Source organism: Grammomys surdaster, unplaced genomic scaffold (genome assembly GCF_004785775.1).
Source record: "Grammomys surdaster isolate TR1022 unplaced genomic scaffold, NIH_TR_1.0 149, whole genome shotgun sequence".
Lineage (NCBI taxonomy): Eukaryota > Metazoa > Chordata > Mammalia > Rodentia > Muridae > Grammomys > Grammomys surdaster.
Genome location: NW_021604607.1, coordinates 7,920,104 through 7,933,188, shown reverse-complemented (window position 1 = coordinate 7,933,188; position 13,085 = coordinate 7,920,104). Strand labels below are relative to the sequence as shown.

At 40.4% G+C, this 13,085-nt stretch overlaps 1 protein-coding gene across 1 annotated transcript in view; it reads right to left on the bottom strand.

Annotated features, from left to right (window-relative positions):
- The window catches only part of Srbd1 (S1 RNA binding domain 1), a 169,336-nt gene that overhangs the window by 30,468 nt on the left and 125,783 nt on the right, over positions 1 to 13,085 (bottom strand). Inside the window, exon 15 of the mRNA XM_028765111.1 lies at positions 653 to 759. Within this exon, the coding sequence (XP_028620944.1) occupies positions 653 to 759 (107 nt within the window). The remainder of the gene's footprint in view (positions 1 to 652; positions 760 to 13,085) is intronic.

Here is a 13,085-nt window from a genome sequence, read left to right as displayed (position 1 = left end):
GAAAGGGGGAGGGAAGGGGAGGGAAGAAAGAGAAGGGGAAGAGAGAGAAGGGGAAGAGAGAGAAGGGGAAGGAAGAGAGAGAAGGGGAAGGAAGAGGGAGAAGGGGAAGGGAGAGAGAAGGGGAAGGAAGAGAGAGAAGGGGAAGAAAGAGAGAAGGGAAAGGGGAGGGGGAGGAGGAGGGGAGGGGAGGGGGAAGGGGAAGGGGAAGGGGAAGGGGAAGGGGAAGGGGAAGGGGAAGGGGAAAGGGAAGGGGAAGGGGAAGGCTTCTATAATCGGCAGGAGAACAGCAAGTCTGTGTTGATAGGTGACTTGTGGATCATGGAAAATCTAACAACGGACCTTGAACCCTCCCCTTTTTGGGTGACCTTCAGTTTTGACAATGTGTGCAAGAGACTGGGCTACTGAAGGACATCTACTCTCCAGCTGGGGGCAACAGCACTTTCCCACGTTGGCCTTATTTAAATTCTATCAGCAGCACTAGTGCTATCAATGGTCACCATGAGCCCTTTATTTGTGCACCACCAAAAAGAACAGCATGAACTCTTGACATTCTTTCCTTAAATGACACCTTCTTTGGTATAGATTGTCTATGCTTGACAACATTATACACATGTCCTCTTCTCTTAGCTAGCAAGTTAAACTCTTGTCTCACCTTAACAAAACCTCAGAACAGATGTTAATATCCACTCCCACAAAGCTGACACATTCTTCTACAACACTGTCCAGTGTTGCCTTGAGTAATGTCTGGGATACATCATGCTGAAAAGACAAAAGATGAGGTAGCAATCAAAATAAAGGAGAGGCCATTCATAGACTGTTTACTTCTGCTGATATTTATTGGTAGCTGACTAACACACACCATGGGAAAACTTTATTCCTCTTAAGCACACTGTTAACAGATGTCACTGAGTTGAAATGAAGGGATCTGCTTCCACACATTCTAAACCACGCATACACACTCATAACCACACACAAAAGGAAATGGGGGAAAAAACCCTGATAGATTGAAGGTGTATTTTTGGTAACGATGTTCCTGTAGATGATAGCTTTAAATTTTCAAAATATAAAAGCAAATAAAAATACTTGCAATATTGCAGTCCAAAAGGCTGAAATAACACTGGTGGCATATACCAAATGCTAGTAAAGATGTGGCCCCAGAGTGCTCAAAGCCAAATACGTCACCCAAAGAGTATATCTGATCAAATACACAAAACAAAGCAGTTTTTATGGAAGGTTTATTCGGTGTGGTTTAACTACAACTACATAAAACTTAATCAGGTACTGATACAATATACAATGTGTACTATTAGTCAATATAAGTTAAATTACAAAGAAATAAAAAAATTAACAAAATCTGTAGGAACTGACCCAAGAAGAAACAGAAAACCTGAGCAGATCTATCAGGGATTCAAACTCTAGATTTTATAATAAAAAAGACCTTGGGTCCAGATGCTTCACTGGTGAAAATGACTAAACATTTCCAAGATTAATTACTGTCAGTCCCTCTTAAAATTTCCAATTACAGGAGGGACTGCTTTTCACCTTCTCCTGGAAGGTCAGTATTAACATAACACCAAAGCCAGACAGAGACACAACAGGGAAATGGCACCCCTTATGAACATAGGTGCAACACAACACTGGCAACCCAAAACCAACAAGAAAAGGTACACCAGCTCAACCAAGAACCCTTCTTGTTCCAAGTGGTGATAGCCAGTTTGCAAAAGGTACAGCTATTGATTAATGCAATGTAGATGTACATTTCTGAGTCTTTATCTGTTATAGCTCTGTCCTTTTCAATACATGAGGTATAGTTCCCCATAACTGTGGTGATACTAGGAATAAATAAAAGGTGTTTTTTAACCTTTCAAAAAACATGATATGTATATACTATACATGCGTGTGAGTATACATGTTATAAGATATATGTATATGTTATAGGTTGACAAACATAAAATACACTTAGTATGAATGAACTCAAGAACCAGATACATATTTTAAATTGAAAATAATCCTTGACATTTTTAAACTTTTAATTTCAAATTCAGAAAAATGGAATTATTGTATACCAGTGTCTTCAGAGCAGAATGCTATTAGCATCTTAGCTAGGGCACCCAAGGCTGCAGCCACTCCTTCCTGGGCTTCCCTCTAGCTGATGAAATAATCCTCTGAGCTGCCAGTGATCTTTGGAAGTGATGGAGTGCGTGTGCATGTTTAGAGTGGGAGTTGAGTTGTTCCATGTTTTAGCTACAAGGAAGATGTCATCTATGTATAGGTGAGAGCTTTCAGGATACAGATGTTTGGGCAACGAGTTAAGTTCCTATGAGTGAGCCTGATTAAAGCAAATTCCCTGGCTCACTGCATGAAAGTGGGTTGGAATCATTATTTCGGTCTGTTAATGGTTCCCTATCTGGGATGAATAAATGCTCACCTCTCCAGGAATCATTCATAGAAGTAAAGAGAACTTCTTTATAGCCTTCTAATCATACACTTCAGTGTGTTTTCCAAATAGCAAGAGCATTGCCACACACATGCATAACACAGCTATTAGAAGCAAGAACTTTATTGATACAAATAAAATTATCTAATGCATAGGCCATACTGAAGTTTTCTGAAGTGTCCTAATCATTTTGCACAGAGCTGCCTTCCTTACCAGTCTAGAATTCAACTTGGGGTCATAAACTAGTTGAACTTAGTTGCCTCATCTTTACATACTTTTGCTAGACATCTTCTAAGATGGTTTCTAATGATCCCAAATCCAACTATTCTGTAGGTTTCCACCAAGAATGGGATAAATTAATGACTCTTATGTAGATAAATTATTGTTAATGTTACTATACCAGGTCTAATAAGTGCGAATGGTATTTTTGGCCTTGACTCAATTAAAAATACAATAAGCAGTGCTGAAGAATGGCTCAGTGGTTAAGAGCCCTGGCTGCTCTTCCAAAAGACTCAGGTCCAGTTCATAGTACCCAGATGGCAGCTCACAATTGTCTGTAACTTCAGTTCCAGAGGATCTGTCACCCTCATAGAGACATACATACAGGAAAAACACTGATGAACAATAAATACATTTTTAAAACTAAAAACATCAATTTAAAACTGTAAGAAGCAAAAGAAGAAGTGTGAGCATGTTATACAACCTGACAGCATTGTCGTCACATCCTTGGGACTGCAAACAGTTCACTCACAGCTACCTACATTAAATCCATTCTAACATTTGTGTGTTTCCTTACTAAGCATACATAAAACCATGCTTAATCTTACATTGGTGTGCTAGTCACCTTTCCATCACCATGCTATTAAACAGCTGACATAAACAGCTTAAAGGAGGATTTGTTTCAGTTCATGGTTTCCAGTGTGCTGGGGAGAACATAATAGAGTAAAGCAGCTGAAATCACAGCAATCAGGAAGCAAAGAGAGATGGGAAGCTACGTCCTATGTCCTCATTTACAGAACCTCCCCTGATGGAGGACAAAGCCTTCAGCACAGGAGCCTTTTGCTTTGTACTTCATACACAAACCACAACAGGTGGTGAAGGCTAGTATATTGTTTTCAGGACAATTTTATAAGATTAAGATTCTATTGTAAAGAATGGCATATACACATGCTCAAATATATATGTGATGGGTAAGGTGACACCTCCTCCTATGTGTCAAAACAATAATCTCAGTCAACCATTTATTTATTTAATGATGTTAAATGAAACATGAGGGTAAATCTGTCAGGGATTTATAATGAGAAGTCACCATCACTCAATAGAGACCATGAGGAGCTTTGCACTATGTGACAGGACAACCCTGAGAGCAGCTGACTCACTGAGGACGGTGCATACAAGGAAAGAGGGAAGCTTCAGGGTGAACTGGCTCTGGACTCACTCCTCTGAGCTTCTGGTAATGAGGTTTCCTCATGCTTAACTGTTCAAACATCTTTGAGCCAAGACCACTGTTTTCCAACTAAATGGCTATCTAGGGTCTCAAAGGAAGACATAGCCGATGAAAAGAAGAAGCATACTACCAAATACCTTTTTTTGTACCTTTTCCCACACCCAGTCAAACATTATTTAAGTCTTTATAACATCATCTAATTGAATTCTCACAACAGTCTATAGCATGTATCTATTTCTCATAGTATCTTCACAATAAGAATATTCCAAGGAAACAGCAACACAAATGTAAGGGTAAGTGTGTTGTTCCTATGTCCACCCACAGGGGACGCAGACAAACACATGATAGAACAGCTACACAGTGATGTATTCTGAAACTAAAAAATCAGTCAACCAATTGAATGAAAACCAGAGAAGAGCAGCTATTTCACTAGAATCCCGTATTTAAAACCGTCGTGCATACCTGAGCTTGTGATCCCTCAGTAGCCCTTCCTTAAGTGAGCACTGCTGTCTACTACCATCATGGCCTTTGCTAATAATGACTTCCTCTATCTTTCTGCTCAGGAAGGATAAAACTGTCTCTTGTCTATCTGGGGAGGATACTAAAAGTCCTGCACTGCACTTGTCACTGGCTGAAGCAGAGGTGTCCACTTCTACTCTCTACCAGATACTGCACATGGAGTTAGTGCTGACAGGGCTGGGAAGTGACATTCCTGCAATGTCCAGAGCTGCGCTGAGACTTGCTGAAAGCAGACACATGACACACGGCGCTACCTGAAGTCACAGGTCCCCAGCATTCACTACTAATTCCCAAGGACCTGTGCCAGAAAAAGTGGGCCACTCTATTTCTGAAAAGGAGTTACCGAACTCTGCATTTGGACGAGGGGGAGTATGTGAACTGTATAAACAGACTCCTTCAAATTCAAGGGCCGTTATTTTTTACATAAAAATTATGAGATTTTAAAAAAGGATTCTAAATAGTCATTTATGCTAGTCAGCTTTTTTGAGGACAGAGTCCACATTTTTATTACTTACCACAAACTTCAGGAGATTACTCATGAAACTGCTTGTTTTATTCTGTCCTGAAGCACTAAAATCATCTCACAATCATTTCTTTTTTAAAAAGCCCTTCCAGATGCAACAACACTTCACTTTACATATTCCACACTAAACTTCAAGAGTCGTTCTCTGGCCCAGTATTCTTTTGGAGTCTTGATTTATTTTATTATCATTCAGGTCCTTTCCTGGCCCTTAAAGATGACCCAGACACAATATACAGCTAAAAACCAACATGCTAAACAAAGCAGCAAAACAACAGCACTTTATGGGAAACTCCAACCAATTGTAAGCAAGGCCTGTTTCCTCCTCTTGCATGTCCTTGGCTTTGATTGACATGGGGCAATGTGAGTCCTCCAGGGAGTGTGAGAATGACCCATGGGTGAAGGAAGTGACAGGAGCCAGGGAAGCACTGGAGAAAACAGGACACAAAGGTTCTTATGAAGCCCCAGGACAGAGAGCCTTTAGTCAGCTGGTTCTAGCTCTGCCCAGGCACAGATAATTCTCACACACAACCAGACAAACGATTTTGAAAAAACCCAAGAGTTCTTCATAAACACCTCCCTTAAACACATGTACTGAATGGCATAGAGGAGTTCTGTGCTTTAAATAAGCAAACTGTGCAGAGAACAGCTCACTGTGCTTATGGGGCCTTGGGATTAGGATGGCAAAGGGCACTAGTCTTTCAGCACCAGAGGGATTTTCAGGATCTGGAAACAGACTGAAATATGGCCAGTGGTTAGGAGAGAAAAAAAAAAAAAAAACACAGGAAGAAGTCTCTGCAAACCCTCCTGAGGAAGCAGATGGCAGGGATGCTGGAGACTGCTAATGTGCCAGTAAGCAGCCAGTCTGCATGAGTTTTTACTATTTAGTGGGAATCAATTATTCAAGCCAATTTGACAGAAAAATCCTTGGGACTACAACTTATTTGTTCTGCACAAGACAAATTGATTAATTTTAAATGCCTAACCTCTCAGGGCATCAAGTGAGTATCCACAGATGTTCAGTGAGATTCCTTCACTCTGCATGACCAGACTCCTGTTTCCAGGACACAATACACTTTTGGGAATCTCTGTGTAGCTCACAAATCTTCAGCAACTCTTCTCTGTCTGGCTTCAAGGAATCTTGTCATATACACACCTTACTATCTGACAACTGATACTAGATAACAGGAAATGCACAACTATTATCTGATCAGATAAGGAGCCTGAGGAGGAAAACCCACATAGGGTAAAGCCCTGACTTTCTTTTTGTGTGAAGACAGTTTCTAGATGTGGGGCAGCACAGCAGTCTTACTGAGCTTACAAAGCACACCAAGAATTTAAGAGTACCGACACACCCGGGATTTTAAGAACACACCACTCGAAGCTCCAGAAAAGAGATAGTGTACTCAGGATGAACACAACCTCAGATCTCTAGGACAAGAGTCTAGAAGAATACAGAAGAAACAGCTACCTGGTATGTGGGGGCCACACAAATTCCTGACATGGCACAGAGCCTGGAACACAGAGATGCTGTATCCTTATTAATCATAGGGGGGAGCCCAGAAAAGACAGAGTAGGCAATCCTAGGCCTAGAGTAAGGGTTAATGTCCCTAACTTTAAAAACAATCTTTTTTCTTTTTTAACCATGGCTTCACTGGTTAGTTACTTCTAACAAACATTAAAGAGTGAATTATAACAATTCTCTATAATTTCTTCCAGAAGAGAGAAGCAGACAATGTATTCTAGCCAACATCATGTCAAAACTAGGAAGAGACATTTCAAACAAACTATAATCCCATACTTCTTATGAACAGAGATGCAAAAATCCTTAACATGAACAAATTAAACTTAAACTTTACTAAAAGAACTATATGCCACAACTAACTGTGATTTCTTTGAGATTGATAAGCTTAGCTCTATACTCAACAATCAATCAATGGGTTCTACTACATCAATAAGCAAAATCACACAATTCTATAAATGGATGAATAGAACATGTGAAAACTGAACACTTACTCATGGTAAAGTCAGCATTCTGACATTAAGAGAACAACACACTGAATAAGGTGACTGACTCAACATGATTAAAAACATTAATTAAAAAATATCCTACACCTAACATTATTTGGTTAAGAAATTAGGCTTACTACTAACGTAAGAACAAATCCAAGATGCCTCTTCTCAACATCATCCTCTGAGACCCAGTAAGACAGGAAAAAAAGATGCTGTATACACTGGAAAGGAAAACAATAAATTGCCCTTGTTGAAACCACAGGAAAGAAGCAAGATACAGACAGATATAAAGTTCAATCACATTTATTTTAGCAGTCCAGAAATAATAAAGAATTTAGGTTGGAACTATAAATAGTCTCCTTCCCCTTCCCATCTCCCTCCCTCCCTCCCTCCCTCCCTCCCTCCCTCCCTCCCTCCCTCTCTCTTCCTCCCCCCCTCTCTCTGTGTGTGTGTGCAAAGTACAAAACTTTGGCAAAATATACGGAAGAAGTCAATGAGTGGAGGCTATTCCATGTTCATGGATAGAATAACCAAATACTGAAAAGATGTCAGTTCTTCTCATCTTGATCTACAAATTCAAACCAATACTAGTCAAATTGTAGCACATTATTTTTGGGATACTAAAACTTATACAAAGAAGAAAAAACTCAGGATAATCAATAGAATATTGATGGAGACAAGTAAGTGAGTGGACTGACAAGACCTCACTTGCTATAAAATCTCAGTAAGAAAAGCAGTAAGACACTAGAGGAAAACAAGCAAGCAAACAACAAAAATAAAGGCGATGCAGTGAAGCAAAAAACATATTTTCAACAAATTGTTGCTAAAGTAGCTAGACACAGAAAAATATTAAAAATGAATCTATCTCTTCTTAGTCCTGCTGAGGCTAGATGTCCCAAGGTGGGGTGGTCCCCAAGGGGGCACTTCCCTTTCTCTAAGGAGATGGGAAAGGGGTAATGGGTAATGGGAGGAGGGGTTTGTAAGGGTGGGACTGGGAGGGGAGGGAGGAGGGGGGCTTCTATCAGGCTGCAAAGTGAATAAATGATTAATGAAGAAGAAAACAAGCAGACAATGAATCTAAACACAGAACCAATTCAAAGTGAGTATGGACCTAAATGTGAAATCTGAAACTATCAACTTTTTACCAATCACTGGGGAAAGAACTAAGTGACCTGCCTTACAAAGGGAATAAACTGATATGGTGACTTCAATACCTTTAAAATCTTTTGTTCTGAAAAGGACACCATCAAGAAAATGAAAAGACAAGCCACACATTGTGAGAAAACAGATTAGTCATAATCTAATAACAAAAAAGTACAAGAAACTCTTAAGATTCAATAATAATTATTTAAAATAGGCAAAAGATTCACAGATGGCAAAAAGCATGTGCAAGATGCTTGACACTGTGCTACTTGGGGAATCCATACGAAAGCATTAACCAGGTCTAAACGCTCAAATATTCTATTCCTTGATTGGTCCTTACCCAAGTGAATTGAAAACTTATGTCAATACAGAAACTTTCACTTTTATCATAATCTCCCAAACTCAGAAGCACCAAGATGCTTTTAGTAGAAAGAACGGTAAATGGCGGTACACCCAGACAAGAAGAGACCTGGCAGATCATGGAAAGGCAAGAACTAACGCCAATGTACACTATTAAGTACAAGGTGTGAATCTAAAGGCTTCCTACTTCATGACTCCATGTTCTGGGAAAGACTTCCTTATATACAATGGAAAGTGCTTATGACCGACTGGAGGTGACAGTGGTATGAACTGGCATGGCAAGTTCAAGATCTAGAATACTAGGTACATGCCATTACACCAATGTCAAAGTCTACAGAACAAAACCTCTCAGTTATAGACTTTGGTGATAATGGACTTATCAACCGCAGTAAGTACACGACTGTGGCGCAGGATGCTAACAGTTGGGGATCTGCTCTTTGGTGCAGGAGGAAAATACATGAGAGCTCTTTCGTTTCTGCTTAGTTTTGTTGCAAACCTAAAACCTCTCTCAAAGTTCCTATCACATTCAAGCTGATCTGTTGGTAAATTACGTGATTAACAAAACAAATTGAATACTCTGAAGAAACAAAATCTGCATTGTGTCCTCCATGTAGACTAAAATGGGTAGGTACACAAAAAAGTGAGCCAGTGTGGTTTGTAACAGAGATCAGAAGTTGTTCAACAGAAAGTTAGGTAAAAGATGGACACCAGGACAGCAGAGATAACAGGTAAGGACTTTAAGAAAGCTTTAAGCTACTAAGAGGCAAATATGATAATAAATAAACAAGTAAGTAAACAAACAAGCAAACAGAAAAAAGATGAGAATTAGAGGCTACATCGACCATATTATAAAAATGTATCTGAAGCAAAATAAAATTAATGGACACAAAGTTATTAAGTTTAATGGTGGATTACAGGAACACAGATTCATGGACATCATCCAACATGAAAAATAGGTTTAAGAGGAGGAACAGGGTGGGGACAGCAGAGCCTTAGTGACCTGCAGGGCAGAAACCAAACTGGGTAAATGTGTGAGACCTTAAGAGCAGAGAGTAGATAGTAAAAATGTGAGCTACAGCAGGGAAAATTTCCCAGTTCTTTTGAAAAACATTGTAAAGATTCAAGCAGCACACTGAACCTCATGAAAGACTAGAAAACTATACATAGGAATGCTGTACAGTGCTGAAGAGCCAGTGAAGGGAAAATGTGATCAAGAAAGGGAGTATCATACACAAAGGGCTGGTGGGAGTACTGACTGAGTCTCTGAGAAAGGGGGCATCCTATACAAAGGGCAAAGGGCGAAGGGCAGCGTGAGTACTGGCTGAGTTATCAGAAACAAAAGGGACAACAACATCTTCAAACAGTGTAAGGAAAAAGAAACACAAAACCATGTCAACTTCAAATCTATCCCTCACAGATAAAGGAAAAATAAAGGTACTTTCATATAGATGAGAACTGGGTGCCTGCAGACCTGCCATACAAAAAATGCTAATAGGAATTTCTGACTAAAGAAAATTGACAACAGATGGGAAATGAGTGGACATGTATGCAATTCTGAGTTTATGTGTATTCTAATTTAACTTAAAGGAGCACTTAAAGCAAAAGCTGATAACATGATATTTAGAGATATGCATCATATATGTGTGTTCATATGTGTATCCATATGAACAGAAAGGAGGGACTGAAATAATCCGACCTCTGCAGACTAGAGAAAGGTAAGAATATACATTACATTCCCTAGCATAACCACTCAGACAAAAATGCAGAGGAGTGCAGGTGAAATCCAATACAACTCAAAGTTGAAAACCAGAAACTTTTTGACCTTTCTGTCCAATTAAAGCCAGCAAAGGCAGAACAGAGCAGCAGTAAGGCAGATGGGAAAACAGGAAGTGAAGAGCACAGCTTAGTGCAGTGACATAAACTACCATGCTAGCTATAGTGACATAAACACTTAAACTAAATGACAAATTTGTCTTTTATCACTTAAAGTCTTTGTATTTTTGATACATAGGTTATAGCTTTAAGATAACTGTAAATAGCTGAGGAGATAGCTCAGTCAGTAACTGCCTGCTGGGCAAGCAGGAGGACCTGAATTCTGATCCCAGCACCTGCTCAAAAGCCATCTGTGGTGCTGCCCTCTTGCAAACCCCAGCACTGTGCAGGCAGAGCAGGCAGATCCCCAAACTTCACTGGTCAGCTATCCTAGCTAGACTGATAAGATCTGGTACAAAGAGATCTTGTCTCAATAAATAAGATTCCTGCTGTTGACCTCTGGCCTCCGCTCTCATGTGCACAGCACACACAGAACCATATAAAACAAAACTCCAATCTAAGCTCCCAAACCATTAGCTGGGATATCTGATTAACTCAGCTCACAGTTTAGAAATGAACACTGATACTCAACTATGCTCTCTGTCATGGCTTCATGGCTCTTGAGTAGGTGACTGGATGTAAAAATACAGTCCTCTGGGGTTTGTCCATTGGACTGATAGTAGATGGCCTCCCCAGATACCTGGTAGCTTTGCCTTTAATTTCTTCTATATAAAGTTATTATCTTCAAAGCTAGAAGCACTCACATCCTTGCCTTCCCAGACTGAGAAAAGGAGCACAGGTCAATAGCAAAGCTTGCTAGTAACTGCTTGTTTGGTCCCATTCCTTTAGGACGTTCATCTTCCCATTCCTTTGAGATGTTGACCTCACCTTTATAAATTCCCTGTGATAACAGAGACTTAAACAGAATATATAGCTTCTTTATGGATCATGAAAATAAGAACTGAGTCTTTCATACTGTCCTAACTGTGCAGAGTTTACGTTTTAACTGACCCAGACTTGCACCCTGTTGCGCAGCAGGTGCTCTCATGTCCCCTAGTGGATACGGGATTGTATAGTGGAGAGAAGACAGGCAATTTTGGCTCAATAAAGGCCCATAACTCCTAATGCCTGCCTTGCCCACAGACTTCTCTAAACCAAGACCCACTTGATCATAACAAGGAGAACATTAACACATCTGAGCTGGGCCACACCTCATGTGTGGCCACAGAGCTAAAACGTAATCTTGGCTCATGACAGAGGTATGAACAAATGCACACCAATTAGTGACATAGTTTGACCTGACACAATACAAAGGAGTTGACATTTCCACTATAAATCTTTATTTTTAGCGATTTATGGCCTAGTTATAAAAGCAGACTTCAGGGGAAAAAAAAAACAGAACAAAAAGATTTAGCCACAACAGTGAAAATTCCCTTCTAATAAACTAGAAATAAAAGAACATAGAAAGTCTAATCTGAGACTACAGGGGAGGGGAGAGGACCTCTGTGGGCATGGACACTCCTTGTCAGCCTGGTGAAAAACTATCTCCCTAAGGTGGCAGTGGCTGGAGAGCAAAGAACCAGAGCTTTTTGAAAAGAGAAGTAAGGTTCTCTGATGCTACCTCGGAGTTCTAAAGATGCACATTTCTCTCCAAATGCATACCCCATATACAAGTGGCCGCACACATCGCTGGCTGCCAATTGGTTTCTGCACATTATTATTAGAGATAGCTTACTGTCCCCAGTAAAACCAAAGGCTGCCATTGCCAGCACTGGATCCACGGCAGCACACTTCCATAGCTGCAGCATAAATCCAGCCAGCAAGGTTCCCTTTGCCTTGTGTATCCCTGCTTTTCAAGCCATCATGGCAGCAAAGAGCCCAGGGGCTTCATGTGGTCTGCGGTAATTCTGCAGCCCTAACTTCCTGCATTGCTAGGAGTGAACAACGGGCTCTAAAACACTGCCCTCTCATTTCCTGTTTTCATCTGTGTAATGAATATGCCATGCACATACCTATGAAAAATGAGTAACTTCATTTCCTGGTGTATTTGGCACTCACTGAGTGCTGAATCCTGCCATCTTCATGTGCACTTCATTGAGCACTAGATTAGCTGAGGATGTTTTTCTGTGTTTATGAGCCTTAGACTATTCTCTTTATCTCTACTTCCTAATGCCTTACTTGCCCAGTCCATGGCAGGTACCTAACACACTGGAGAAAAGAGGGTTAACCAGGGCCAAATTTCTCTCAGTTCAGCCTTTGGATTCTTCTTGCAGAAGCTCAGAATTTAATTAAAAAAAAAAAAAAGAGTTGCCCTAAAGTAAGAAGAGGTGCTGGTACATAGACATCCTGGCAGTGTGAGGAGATTCTGCCCCAAATACACATTAGAGAGAAAGCCCTTCCAGCAGGTACAATTAGCAGTAAACTCAGAGTGAAGCTTTACACTAAAACCTAAGCTGTTCTAACACACTCCATTAAGACTGACCGCAGGCCCTTGGACAGCACACTCACCAAGTCTGCAGAAGAATGGTTTCTGGGTGAGGCTCCAGGTTAAAAAGCTCCTGTTAATTCCCACCTGAGTCAGAACAATCTTTGCTGCTCTGCACTGCAAACACTCATGTCTCTTTCCTGAAAACACAGTAAAACTTAGCACCTGACATCTTAAACTCCACTAATTTCATACAACTCAAGACACAAAAGGAACTGGAGGATCTTGAACCAAAGTACAAAGAAATACTACCAAAAAAAAAAATACAAAAAAAAAAAAATCCTCATGGCCAGCTCTCAGGTGAGCCTTCAGAATGCATTCCCAACAGCACTTACCACAGCCAGACGAC